A 14,603-nucleotide genomic window follows, 5' to 3' on the forward strand; every position below is an offset into this window, starting at 1 on the left:
GGTTCCAGTGTAGGTCTTGTTGGCCACTGTGGGAACAGGATGTTAGACTAGATGGAACTTTGGTAGATCTTTATACCTATATGAGGTGGTTTTTTAAAAATGAAATCTATGAATATCTGTTAGGATCATCTATGACTGAAGCCAAAGGCTATTTAGGTGAGAGTCTAATTTTAAACTTATCCTAAGATTACTAGATATTCAGTTTGCCATCCTATATGCACTTTCCTAGGAATGTGCCATGGGCTAGGAGTCAGCTTCGCCTGCTGAACAGCAGCCTGAAGGAGGAGAAGGCAGAGTGCCTCCACCTGCAGCTGATCAGCCTTCAAGGACACAGAGGAGAAGGCCCTGATGAGAACCAGCTGCCTTCAGCCTTAAGCAGAGCTTCCAGATGCTGAAGACAATGCTTGTAGTTCCTGGTATTGCCTTGCTGTTGCCTGCTCATCTTGACCTACTGATCATTGGATTACCTGACCTCTGGACTGTTTGACCATGCGGATTGCTGTTCACTCAACCCTAGGACTGGACCTGACTTCATAAGCTGACTCAGCCTCCAGGTAAGTACACCTCAGACTCTTCCGGTTGACTGGCCTCCCACTCCACTGAGCTCTGCATGTTGTTGCTCAGCAATGAGACTACGACAGGATGAGTCTCGATGAGCTCAATGGGGTTTACTTCTGAGTGCACATGCCTAGGATTGTATTGTAAGAGATTTTGTTTTATTGCTACTGGCCCTCCACAGTTATTTGCCCATAACAAGGGTATATATTCTTATTTTTCTGTTACTAATGGAAGAATAGGCTCTTTATGCAATCAAATCTCCAGTTAATACAATTAGCAAACTAATGCTTGCAGCTGCTTACTGCTTGAACATAAAGTATTTGACATTATTGATTTTATTGAGTGGTTTCGCCCCCCCCCCCTTTATCAAGTGTTTTTAGGTTGATTGATCACCCCTCACCAAAGATCTTGGCATGGAGGAGTCTTTTTTAAGCAAATTGTTAGTGTATGAAATTATACATCTCTTCAAATTAAGTATAGGAGTATGATACACTGACAGCAGGTTTATGGATGGTACATAGTAAATTAGCATAAAATGAATTTGCATTGCATTAGGATAATGATTGTCCATTCATCTTTAGTAAAAGAGAGCCATTTTGGTCATTTTAAATAAGGAAAGAGAGAGTTGTTCCAAGTACATTTGTGATCAGTTAAGTGTCTCTCGTTTCCAGCTCAGGCTCATTAGAAGGCAACTGCAGGACTTGCTCAAGCCCTTTTTACACTGTCTGCAGGCAAAGCAGCAAATTCGGGGCGCTTGCCAGGCAGTGCACATTCCTGCCGACATTCTCAATGAGGAGATTGTACAAATAAGGAAACAAACAATCTCCAGTCACACTGACTTTCAGGGCAGGCAAAATAGCAGGTGGGCGGCTGAAGACATGCAGGAAAATCTATCTGTGCTTACCAAAAAGGGGAAAGGAATGACATGAGTAGTTGGAGAGAGCGAAAGCGCCAAAAGCTGTATCAAAGTCCTGGAAAAGATAACTAAAAATAGTTTGGAACTGGAAACTGCAACATGATTTACAGCCCAATCCTCTGCACGTTTACTGAGAAGTAAGTGCTGCTGAGCTCAATGGATTCACATACTTTTGAATTCCTTTTGCACCACTGTGGCCAAGGTGCTTCGTTCTCCCATTGAAACCAAAAGCATAAGCAGTCCGCCTTTCAAGCACACACGTCCCAAAGAATCCTGGGAACAGCAGTTTACAGAACTGCAACTCCCAGCCTCCTTAACGAACCAGTTCTCAAGATTCTTGGGGGGGGGGGGACAGGAAAATGTGTTCTACATGTATGGTGTGTGGGCAGACTCTGGCTCAGTTGGGCCTTAAGCTGCTTACAGAACAGCTCATTGTGTTTATAACCACCAGGTCCTGCTATAGATTTTTATTCTATTTATTTTTTATTAAAGTTCTGTACTTTAGGAAGTAGGTTGAAGGTGGTCAAAGGCCTAGTGGCTTCTGCTTTTACTGCTGGGCTGTTAAGAAGACATGCAGTTGGGAGTGTGTTAGCCAGGGTATTTGGGTGTCTCCTAGTTTTCTTGTGTTTCTTGTGTCAGGATGGTTGTTGTTGTTTTTGAATAAGTCTGGTGATATAAGCCTTTGGCTTGCCATGTTTTTGTTTGGATGTTTTGTGTTGCATGTTGGAATAGTGGCTACTTTTTCCTTCCACACTTTAAGCATGGACTGTGTAGACCTGTTTAGTGATTTGGGGGGATTTTCCTTAGTTTATCTTTTGGAAGTTTCTGGTTATTTGTACTCCTAAATATGAAGGGAGAGTGAAACTGAGACTAGTTTGGGAATCTGCTCATCATATCCCTTATATACCGTATTTTTTGCCCTATAGGACGCACTTTTTCCCCTCCAAAAATGAAGGGGAAATGTGTGTGCGTCCTATGGGGCAAATGCCGGCTTTCGCTGAAGCCTGGAGAGCGAGAGGGGTCGGTGTGCATCGACCCCTCTCGCTCTCCAGGCTTCAGGAAGCTCTGTGCAACCCTCGGGAGACCGGCGCGAAGTCGCGCCGGTCTCCCAAGAGTTGCGCAGAGCTGCCTGCATTCTGAAGCCTGGGGCGCGCTGAAGAGCACGCCCGGGCTTCGCGCAGCTCTCCGCTAGCCTGGGGAGACTGGGGAGACTTCCCGCCGGGCTCCCTAGGCTTGCGGATAGCAGGCTGTTCTTGGGGCTGGGGTCGGGGGAAGCTCGGGCTTCCCCCGCGCCAGCCCTGCGGCTGGGGGGGGGGGAAATATATATTTTTTCTTTATTCCCCCCCCCAAAAAAAACTAGGTGTGTCCTATGGGGCGAAAAATACGGTAAGTTTATCCTTCTCTAAACTATATCCGTTATCAAGCTGATCATTTGCAAGAATGTGTGCACATTGTCTGGGTTCTTTCTTTCTTTCTTTCTTTCTTTCTTTCTTTCTTTCTTTCTTTCTTAAGCTCAATAGCAAATAGGCTTGTTCAATATTTACACAAAACCAGGGGTGCCAACTTGAATGAAATATTGGGGGAGGGGCCAGGTAAGCCCCGCCCCACATAATTGATCACAAGACGTGGCACACATGCCCCCCCCCATTTGAATGGCAATGCCCATCAACTTGGGAGGTAGCCCCCGCAAATATTATTAGGAGGGGCAAAGGGACCTTGGGCCCTAGGAGTTGGCTCCTATGCACAAATAGTACATTGTTTGGCCTCCCCTTTGTGGATAAACAGAGAAAGCTTTTTAGACTTCAGCTGGGGTTCCCTCTTCCTTCTGCCTAAAATCTGCATGAGTTTGCTGCGCCTTGAAACAAAAATCTCATTGCACTCAAAAGGTGCTCAAGAGATGTCTGCTGCATTAACTGCAGGTGGACCCCCCTCCTGTCTGCCGCCTCTAAGCTCCACCTGCGGTAGCAAGTCAAAATAAACAACCTGCAGGAAGTTGATGGCTTCTAAGCAGCTGTCCTCGTAGTGGTCACTTGTTATATCTGTTATTTGGAAGCAGAAGGGAGAAGATTGATTCCGCCCCCCCCCTGGAGAAAATGTTTCTTTTGTGTAAATAAATTTAAAGGGCAAGATTTAAATGGATTAACAAACTTTCTGCAACCCATTATAAAAAAAGCTAGAGGCAGCCAGTTCTACATGTGCCATAACGCTTGCTTTTGTAGAACACATTTTTAAGGATTGTTGCATAATCATTTGTCTGCAATGGAAAATGCAGCTGGTGATCAAAGCCAAGTTTTTTGGTTGTTGGTTTTTTAAAAAATCAAATTTCTTTGAGCAATAAAATCAATCAAAATGCAGAATTCTAGCTTATTCTCTGGAGGGGTAAAGGGGAGCTGAGACAGAGACCACCACCCCCTTCTAATGGAATGCTTTACAAATGCTTCCTTTAAGCAAAATTGCAATGTAGAAAATATTCACTTAATCCATTCTTATTGGGACAGGGTGTTTTGTAAGGCCTTGATCCGGCAGAAAACGGCCTCAGCAGCTGCTCCATCCACACAGTGTTGCAATTGTGGGAGCTCATTAAGATTCCTGGGAGCGTCTCTTTTTCTCTTGCGTGGCTTTGGAATGCCTCATTAGACATTCAGCAACTGCCCTCTTCAGAGCACTGCGTCCAACTTTTCCTAGCCAAAGTTTACGGCATATAAATTAGTGATTGCAACAGATTGTTGCTCTTTTCTGCCTTGGCATAAAGCTGGGTAGTCACAGAAAAACGACTTACTATTTGTGCTCAAGCTTAACCATAAGAACCAAGAAGTTAGCTTTGGGAAACTGAATGCAACTCTTGACCATGCAGCTTCTATCCTGCTCTCCTTATGAACGACTGTTAGGGAATCAGGAATCTGCAGAGGCACAATACAGGCAAGGGCGTAAAATGAATGTGTATAAAGGTCTTTGGTACTCCTACCAGGGTGTGAAATGAAGGAACATGTAAAGAGTTAGTGTGACATAAAAGATCTTAAGCGATTGTATTGCTTAAAGCAAACGTAAGTGAGGGATTAAACATATATTTCTTCCCCGAGTCAAAATAGCATCAAATTCAGTCTTGTTCCCAACCCGCCATAACAATCTATGGTGACTAAACAAAGTTACATAATTTGCAAAATGCAAGGTATTCTGAATGTCACTAATCGGTGGCCTCCCTTCCAGCACCCCAAGGAAAGCACTGCAGCTATTTCCAACAAAGCGATGCCTGAGTTAGCAAAACTCAGTGTAGCACAGCCACACTTCAGGACAATAGATCCCGATGTGATAGAGCTGACAGCTTTGATATGCTAATTGCAAACATTATGCCTGACTCCGGTTATTTTAAAACACTCATTTGTGCCAATGTGTTTTAAGTTGAGTGTGGGACTTGCAAGTTTTCTCCCTGCAATAAATCATAAACTTTTCTGTTCATTTTTTTAAAAAAGAAAACGAAAATTTACAAAGCCTTTGAGAAATGGTAAAGGCCTGTCAATGCCGATGAAAACAATTAATTCCTGCCACGATATATACCAGTTTGCAACACACATTTTTTTTTAAGCATTTAGATTCAGGAAACTGTTGTCATGGAAGTTGTGGGACATGTCATGTGACACTACCAAGTCAGTGCATTGGCCCATCTGGTCTAATCCATCTACAGTGGTACCTCGGGTTAAGTACTTAATTCGTTCCCGAGGTCCGTTCTTAACCTGAAACTGTTCTTAACCTGAAGCACCACTTTAGCTAATGGGGCCTCCTGCTGCTGCCGCGCCGCCGGAGCACGATTTCTGTTCTCATCCTGAAGCAAAGTTCTTAACCCGAGGTACTATTTCTGGGTTAGTGGAGTCTGTAACCTGAAGCGTATGTAACCCGAGGTACCACTCTATAGTGTCTGGCAGTGGCTCCAGAGTCCAGCATGAGTCTTTTCAGCTTTGCTGAGAACATAGCTCAGTTCGTAGAACGTGTGACTCTTAATCTCAGGGTGGTGAGTTCAAGGACATGTTGGGCAAATGATTCCTGCATTGCAGGGGGTTGGACTAGATGACTCTTATGGTCCCCTCTAACTTTGCAATTCTATGAATCAGGAATCCCAGTGATTGAACCTGGCACTAATACAAAGAAAGCTTCTGATCTATCATTCCTCTTTGGTCCTTCTAGCCATTCCGTAACTTACTATTTTTGGCAAGGTGACTGAGCACTTGGCAGAAGACCGGTTTCAAGCAGGAGAAGTTCAGCCGCTAAATTCCTTGAGCGACTCTGCTCAGCCATTACTCCCAGGAAGAGGCAACACGCAGGGCCTGTGGGACCATACCTTCAGACCCTCAGACCCTGCTGTCACACAACCCTTTCCCGCTTCCCATGGGATCAGGACAAATGCCTGCAGCAGGGATTCTGGTGTGGACTCTGCCCACAAGCAGAATTCCAAAGTATGCAGAAAGCTGACCCAAGCATAAGCAGCTTCTCTGTTGCAGGTGTTTGACCTGAACATACTGGAGAAGATCAGGGCTAAAGCCATGGGCCTGAAATCACTTTGGACATGTGCAATAGCTGAATAGATCCAAGTCTACTAATAAACACTGAATCAACATCTGGCTTGAAACCTGAGCCAAATTGCTTCAGTAGGGCTGTTCCATGATGTTGGCTTAGGGACAGGTAGAATGCCACTCTTGTTTCTTTGAAATATCCAATACCAGCTTTCAAGACCATTAATCATCAAATTGTACCACGCCACCTAGAAAGGTGGTGTAGATGTTCACTATATTTATTTCTCTCTTTTCCTTCAGGGAATTAAATATTATTATTTGAGTTATATACCACCCTTCATCCAGTGGTTTACAGTATAAAAAATGCAAAAATACATAACTTAATAATAAACAAAACAAACACACACAAGTTTAAAACAGGCATGCCCAAAGTCCGTATCGGGGGCCTAATCTGGCCCGCTGGTCGGTTTAATCTGGAGCCTGCAGCAGTGGTCGGCCCTCACGCATGTTCACTTCATCAAATCTGGCCCCCTTTGAAAAAAGTTTGGACACCCCTGGTTGGTTTAAAAGGTTGTAATTTGTTTAACTGGTGATAGGCCTGGGTGAAGAGGAAGGTTTTTGCCTGGTGCCTAAAGATATGCAACGAAGGTGCCAACTGAGCTTTTCTGGAGAGAGCATTCCACAGGTTAGAAGCCACTTCAGAAAAGGCCCATTCTCGTGTTGCTGCCCTCGAAACCTCTCCTGGGGGGGGGGGCATGTGAAGGAGAACCTCAGATTATGTTTACAGGGTCTGAGTCAGGTCATATGGGAAGAGGTGGTCCTTGTGGTATTGCAGTCTTGAGCTATTTAAGGCTTTGTAAACCACTGAGTTGGGCCCAGAAATTAATTGGCAGCCAGTGCAGTCGGCAGACCTTGGTTCTCCTCCCCCATTTTGTCTTCACAACAACCCTGTAAGGTAGGCTAGGCTAAGAGGTATTGTCTATGCCGTAACTACCCACTGAGCTTCGAAACTGAGTAGGATTCTGAACTTCCATCACCCCAGTCCTGGTGTAGCACTTTAACCACTGCTTCACACCATTTCACTTGTGTGTAACAGGGCAATCTTAATTGTGATGATACTAGTTCACTTATATTCTAAAGATCCAGGTAGTGATAGCTGGCAGCTGATTTGTGGACGGGGGTACATAAAGGATACTGCATAAAGGAATTTTCATTGACTTCCCTCTTGCACCTGAGTGCCCAAGTGATTTGCAAGAAATGTCTTTCATCAGATGCAACAACATTTCTTCTGGAGGACAATAATTATTTACTGTAATGCATATCTGGTTACCTTGTAGATAAGTTGCTGCCATTCGCTTGACAAGGGACTTCCCTGAAGAATAAGCTGCAGCTGGGGGAGAATACTGTGATCGGTTTTAAGGCAAAAAGGTGAGTGATGTATATTACACATGCTAACTCAGAGCTGAAAGTATAATGCTGTTACTTTCCTATAATGCCTTGAGGGGATTTCTTCCAGCATGTTTTAAGAAATTAATTCACTCCTTCAACTTCTGTGTTCATAATGTATTAAGCAGGGTCTTTTCTGCAGTGGTGCCACACTTTTGGAATGCCTCCCCTAAGTAGGTTTTCTGGCTCACAGCAGGCTGTAAGATTTAAGAATCTTTCAGGCCCTCTGTGTTCACAGGGATCAAACACCAGCAGTAGTTTTCAGATTAAGTCAATTAGTGGTTTTATGTGTTTCACTCTTGTTTGCATGTCACTTTTGAGTACTTTTTACTTCAAAAGGCTGTTTAGAGATTTTAATACAATCAGTACCTGATTCAATTGCTACCAACGAACAGGTGATATGCTAGCTTGTACACACAGTTTCACTTCAATCTAATACCATCCAAACCTGGAGCATCAAATTCCAAAACAGCTAACAATTTTCTTTATTCAGATCCCACATAGCAAATGTCAGATACAGCGGTTAGTCTAGAAAAATACATTTTAAAAAAATCTTCAGCAGACCACATCTCCTGTAACAAAATCTGAAACCTATTTTACAAATCAGTCTACATTATTAATGTAAAAAGGAATCCTGAAATTTAGCATTTTCATTATATCCGAACATCCATCTATTCAAGCCTAGGCTTCTGCTATTTATAGATGTCAGAATTTGTCATACATTTCTCTAATGTAGCTCCTGTACATATTAAATAAATCAGAGGCTCTGCTTGTAGTGCATTAACCATGTAAGCAAGCACACTCAGTATTTTTCCAGTACCGTTTGCATTACAATTATTTGCATGCAGATGTAATTAGCATTTAAAAGTGCACAAGTAGCCCATTTCTCTGTGGAAACTCAGACATCCATTCGAGGCATCACAATACCAGTTACTTAGCTACACATTATTAGAAATGTAGGACAAGGAGGTACTCTGAAACTATATGCAACAGTGTATATAGATATTTTTTTAAAAGAAAAAAAACCACTGTTAGGAATTAATTCTGTATTTACATCCAATTTCACTACTACAGGTTCATGACAATAATTCAGTACAGTGTGGAAATCAACCTTCAGTTAGGATTGTTAGGTACTATTTAGGTAAAGTGTAGCCCAAAACATATCCTGAAAAAATGAACTTTATTAGTTGAAAGCTCTGGTTCATCACAGACCATGGCTTATCCTCTGCAGGATACGTGTACCAGTTCAGTGTGTGAAGTAATACTAGTGTGCATTCAAGAGAGCCAGCAAGAATATGTGCAAAGTTCAAACAATAAAAAAGCAAACCTCACGTGAGGAATTTACACTGGCCACTGTTAGCATTTGTTTAAGCCTGTCAAATAGGAATGCAGAAACCCTGTGGACAAGGTACAGGAATGATCTTAAGGTTTAACACGTAAGCATATAATGTAATTATTCACTAAAAATGCCCATGGAGGTTTTCAAAGTCAGTTTATGGGGGTTATATTCCCCAAAACAAAATTAAAAATCAATATTAAAACGCTATTCCAGGTTATCCAGTTTGAGATCGAGGCTTAGCTTCTCTCCCCGTGGAATCCAGTGTGTACTAGTTACGCAGTTTAAACCTTGAAACATTCACAACATTAAGTGAACTGTAAATAAGTTTTAATAGTTCCACAAAAGCCCAGGTAAAACAAATCACACACTCTTCCCTCTCCCACAAAAGTGCAAAAAACATCAAGTTGCTGCTTGGTCCACAAATGCATAAATGTACAAAAGAGGTGCAGTTTCTGCCGAAACCAAGTTGTTCTCCTACTAAGGCCAGTTTCACCGGAGAAATTCAGCGTCCAAAGATGGAGTTCAATTCCAGTAGGATTAATTCTACAATCTGGTTCTGATACACTGTGTGAACGGCTATGTTGCCAGTCTCTTTCTCTGGCTTCAACAGGGTTGGACCAAAGACTATGGCTATGCTTTGATAGGTCATTCGGTTCTTCTCTCCATTTTCTACAATTCTGAGAGAGAGGAGGGGAAAGAGAGCAAACACTGAACTTCCAACACAAATTCATATCACAAACGAGAAGGCAGATAGCATAATAACTTCCCTAATGAAATTCTGCATGCAGGTATCCTAATCCAGAAACACTGATATGTGCAAACAGCTTCAACTAAGCAATTGTCACATTCACAGGATGCTTTCTCAGATTACAAAACGAATGAAGCCTGCGCATACTTTTTGTATCCTTCTGGAACTTTGCAGCATGATCAGTCTCTATTTCTCCCTGGGGAAGCATGCAGCCACATATATCAGCACCAATGCACATCAAGACCTCTCACAGACAGCTAAACCCCTTTATAGCTCTGGCCCCTTTTTCCCACCACAAATTTACACAAAACTGAGTTTAAAAAAGCAACGCTTGAACTTGTTTTTCTAGAAGGCAGGCACAAGGGGGCTGGGACTGGCTGGGCAAGGTGACCTCCAGAGCAAAATAGAAACGTGATTTCATCATGTTTCTTCATTTGTGGATGTGAAAAACAGACCGAGCCACATTTTTCTTCCATGCACTACTTACCTCTTGAGATGTTTGAAGAGCACCTGCATGGTATCTTGATTTGGCTTTGGCAACTGTTTAATCAGCTCTTTTACAGCATGAACACGCTGTCTAGGCTCTTGTTCTGGAGAGGGAGAGTGGGGAGAGAGAACTTTTAAGCACATTGCTTTTCACTGTTTATGGTTTGATTGCAAGGACATTAGCTAATGCATATTACCACCTAGTGGCCATAGTGAACATAGCCATTCTACAACAACAAAACTAGAGAAAATGTATTTGCCTCTTGCAGAATTGACTCCTGAGACTTCTACAGCATCTTAATGCTGTGGAACTTGGCTTAACCTGGGAATGGGCAGTTCACTACAAAAAGTAACTGTCCCTCTTAGGTGTATATTTACACTTCTCCCTGTTTACAAAAGCTAAGAAAATAAGGAAGTGATTCACCCACATGTGTGAAATAGCTTAATTAAATGTGTGTGCATGTTCATGTGTAATTGTTCACTATATTGAAAATCATATTCAGTAATGTTTCAAATAAACAAAAGGAATTTTAAAAAGAGTGGGCCATATCCACACAGTTTGAATTTCATATTCATTTTGTTGGATATGTGCTCTGCATAATATAGTGCACTGCTTGACCATTTGCCTCACTTTGAAAATGGAAAGGAATTTGATTTTCATCATTTCTCTGCACCTACCCACTTAAGTGCTTTCTGTTGTTTCCTTTCAGCAGGAATGGCTAACCTTCAGCCCTCCAGGTCTTGCTGTACAGCACCTCCCCAACCATTGCCTATGCTGGCTAAGACTGATGAGAGCTGGATTCCAACATCTGGAGAGCCACAGGTGTGCAGTCCAACTTTAAGGAATGTTCAGAGCACTTCCCATACATAATTGTGTTGCAATCCTAACAATAGCCTGCAAAGTAGATCAGTATTATCCTAACGCTGCAGATGAGTATGAAGTTCTGAGGCCAACAGATTGTGATTTCTTTAAGCCACAATCCTAGTGAGGTCATGACCAAGGTGAAATTTGAATGGGGGGGGCGCTTCCTGATTTTGCAACTCGGTATCTTATTTTTGTATAACTGTCTGACATGGCCATAGTTCTGAAGTTGCTATACAGTTGTCTTAGGGTGGAAGGCTTCTTTAGCATATACTTACTGATTGCATTAACAAAGTCATTGAAATGAGTGTAAGTGAATAGTGGTTCTGGCAGTTCTCTAAAAAACATTTTCAGAGCTCCTGTAATCACATGGATATCTTCCCATTTACTGTCGTTCAAATCCAGTTTTTCATCTGAAACAGATATGGTATTAGAGTGTTCAGCTACATGAGCCATCACAGTTCTTATTCTAGAATACAATGTTCAAACAAGGTATGAAGGTGTGTGTGTGTGTGTGTGTGTGTGTGTGTGTGTACACACACACACAGAGTCATACCTCGGGTTACAAACACTGCGGGTTGTGGACCACACCAAACCCAGAAGTACCGGAACGGGTTACTTCCGGGTTTCAGCGCTCATGCAGAAGCACCAAATTGCATCACATGCATGCGCAGATGCTGCAGGTTGTGAACGTGCCTCCCACACGGATCACATTTGCAACCTGAGGTATGACTGTATATGCACACACACACATATGTTAAAGATTAAAAACCTACCATATTTTCCGCTACATAACACACTTTTTCCCTCCTAAAAAGGGAAAGTGTTGTGTGCGTCTTATGGAGTGAATGCAGGCTGCGTGGCGAAGCCAGAACAGGGAGAGGGAGCGCTGCACAGCTTCTGGGATAGCCCGTGAAGCCTCCGCAGCACACAAGGATGAAGGCTCCCCGCTGCCCTGCGGAGGCTTTGCACAGCTCTTGCGGGAGGTGGGGGAAATCTCCCGCAAAAGCCACATGCTCTTTAAAGAGCCGTGCCTAGTGTGTGTGTGCCTCTTGGGGGCTTTTGCGCAGCTCTTGCTGGAGATGCCCCACGCTCTGTCCCTTCCCCCACCTCCCAAAAAAGCCCCCAAGAGCCATGCCTAGCGTGTCTTGGGGGCTTTTCCCCCGAGGAGGGAGAAGGGCAGCCCATCAGAGACAGGCTGTCCTTTTCCCACCGCGTAGAAAAGCCCGCAAGAGCCACACTCCCTTTAAAGAGTGTGCTGCTCTTGGCTGGCTTTTGTGGGAAGGGACAGAAGGCAGCTTAGCCGTGCACAGCCTCTTCCGGTCAGGGGGAGCCTTCATCCCACTGCCCGGGAGAGGCTTCGGAGACTATGCCAGAAGCCAGATCCCTCTTGCTGTTCTGGCTTCTGGGATTCAGAATATTTTTTTCCTTGTTTTCCTCCTCCAAAAACTTATACAGTATTTCATAAACAAAATATAATTTGTTAGTTGATGTATTGGTACTTTACAGATGCTAAGAACTAAATAAATTTAGTGTTAACACTGCAAACTACTAATTGTTACGTATAGCAACTTACCATGATTGACAGCAAATCTCAACTTCTGTATTACTGCAAGATTGCCACTAACTCTATACAGCCCGTCAACATCCAATCCTAGAACAAATTTTAAAGTTTTGTACAGTAAGTGGTTTATAGGTGTAAATTCATATGTTTAGATTGAACAACATTTATTTTAATAAAATGCAACAACAACAAAAAGAAATGATTACTCTCCTTCAAAAAGGTGATACAATTTTCATAAACAAGAAGAATTATACAATATTCAGCATTTGCTGACAAACTCCTCCTTATGTTCTATCACAATGGGCTTCCAATTGTCCTTTAGTGTTGGGGTTGTTGCTTTTCCTAGAGTCTCTTGAAGTTAGTAATTTTGCCCAGCATTTCAAAGCTTAACTGGACAGATGGTGGTAGCAGGCAACTATCAAGAGTGGGGTACACTGTCCGTCATCCTCGACCTCTCCATTGCTGCAGCAGCCGGCACTCAAATAGACTGAGAAGTTTGCTTCTGCTAACGCTTTGAAAAGTTCGGTCTGCTTGTTAAAATTAAATCTATGTGGCAAAGTGAGCTATTCTGGAGGTCAACAAGGTATTTAAACAAACTTGTTATTACAACATACTCTTGCATTTCTTTTTTGAAGCTGTAGACTGTGCCTCTCCTTTTGGAATAGCAGAAGGAACACAATCAGGCTGCAATCCTACATGCTTACCTGGAAGTAACTCTCATTAAACTCAGGGGGACATACTTCTGAGTAGGCCATGACTGCACTATAAAGCATTAAAACACAGTTGTATAGGAATAGTTAAAAATGGAAAGATTCTGAAGTTTCTAAGCAAGTCATTTCCAGCAGTTAAGGAGGAAAAGGGCTTAGAAACAATTTTGATGGTTCACAGAGTGTACATTATGCCCAGATATGTGTCTATAGTAGTCACATGTCCTATGTGAAATTTTTACTAAGCTTCTAACCAGTTACTATAAAAAAAATAATATTAAAAAGTTTTACCTACCATGTTCTTCAACATATTCAATACACAGTTTCACAAATTTTGGCACAGTGCTGTTCTCTCTTTGACACAAGCTGTTTAGATTGCAGCCAAACACTTGATCTGAAAAACAGGGAAAGAAAGCAGTTTACAAGTGATTGAGCTGAACTTCTCAGAACTGTATAGAGTGAACAGGGCTTCCAACAAGAACAGTACCAACTGGAGGGGAGGGGATTCCCAACCAGCCTTGTCTTGCTAGCAGGCAGCAAGATATTGACATGGCCCATTCTTGAGCCACTGTGACACCTTTTGAACTGTACTCTAGCAGGTTATTTCATTTTGCAGAAAAGGGCCATCCTTTCAGAAGGTACTTGGGGTTGTACTTGTTTGCTCCCTGGCCCTTAAGCCTGGGGGGGGGTGCGGGGAGAGAGAGGGCCCCTTCTCTCCAGGTGCTGTTTCCTCTGCTTAACTTATCTGCTTCCATGCAAAGCAGGAAAACAGCCAGCAACAAAAGATGGTCACCACTGCTATACATCTTCCCTCAATTCCACATCTTAAATTAGTGAAAGACTGTAATGTGATGCTCTGGGCCTCTGAAGGCATATAGCCAGAATGAGCAGCTAGCTTATTTTTATAGGCAGCTGATCTCTCCCCTTTGCTGGAAGCTAGATGACATCCCTGAAGCTCCACTGCAGCATCATATAGATCAGAATGAGAAATCTGCTACCTTTTCCCTTCTGCTTGTGAGCTGAAATGTTGGCATGCGAAAAGAGACAAAATGAGGCACAGCACTTAAGACCCATACTCAAGAACATAACCTCCCCTCTGTGTGGAAAGACTCCCCCTTCCTTCATTCCAGGTTTTTTGAAAGGACTTGGTTTTTTTTGTAGGGAATTTTGTGTGAAACAGTTTCACAAGAAGACTGGGCAAAATCCTTTTTTATTAAAGACGTGCTCCTATTTGGCAACAGATGACAGAATGACCTAAGTCAGACCCTGACGTCTTCTGAACTTTAGACCAATTATAGGTCTGACTTGTAATATTTCCAGAGAAAAGCAGTTTCAAAAAACCCTTATATCCTCTGAGAATGGCATGCAGTTCAGAAGTTGCTCCTGAGTGAACGAGTTTGACCAGAATTGGAGGAAATGAAAGAGACCTTAGAATCGGTGGAACCAGAAAACTTGCCCAACTTTCTAGCAGT

At 42.8% G+C, this 14,603-nt stretch overlaps 1 protein-coding gene and 1 long non-coding RNA gene across 13 annotated transcripts in view; one reads left to right on the forward strand and one right to left on the reverse strand.

Moving 5' to 3' along the window:
• The window catches only part of LOC308569890, a 49,525-nt gene extending 38,395 nt beyond the window's left edge, over nucleotides 1-11,130 (forward strand). For 2 of the 3 annotated variants that reach the window (XR_014000908.1, XR_014000910.1), the window contains 3 exons: nucleotides 230-554; nucleotides 7,317-7,407; nucleotides 10,712-11,130. This is a non-coding gene — a long non-coding RNA (uncharacterized lncRNA). Of the gene's footprint in view, nucleotides 1-229; nucleotides 555-7,316; nucleotides 7,408-10,708 lie in introns of all 3 variants that reach the window. The other variant, XR_014000909.1, reaches the window with a different exon arrangement.
• ARHGAP12 (Rho GTPase activating protein 12) overlaps nucleotides 7,887-14,603 on the reverse strand; it is a 72,217-nt gene continuing 65,500 nt past the window's right edge. For all 10 annotated transcript variants that reach the window (XM_081164112.1, XM_081164109.1, XM_081164111.1 and 7 more), the window contains 5 exons: nucleotides 13,427-13,525; nucleotides 12,437-12,514; nucleotides 11,139-11,273; nucleotides 10,000-10,102; nucleotides 7,887-9,441 (listed from right to left, as the gene is read on the reverse strand). In XM_081164112.1, coding sequence (XP_081020238.1) covers nucleotides 9,267-9,441; nucleotides 10,000-10,102; nucleotides 11,139-11,273; nucleotides 12,437-12,514; nucleotides 13,427-13,525 — 590 coding nt within the window. In that variant the 3' untranslated portion in view covers nucleotides 7,887-9,266. The remainder of the gene's footprint in view (nucleotides 9,442-9,999; nucleotides 10,103-11,138; nucleotides 11,274-12,436; nucleotides 12,515-13,426; nucleotides 13,526-14,603) is intronic.

The sequence above is a fragment of the Podarcis bocagei genome (assembly GCF_964188305.1).
Source record: "Podarcis bocagei genome assembly, chromosome: 12".
Taxonomy (NCBI): domain Eukaryota; kingdom Metazoa; phylum Chordata; class Lepidosauria; order Squamata; family Lacertidae; genus Podarcis; species Podarcis bocagei.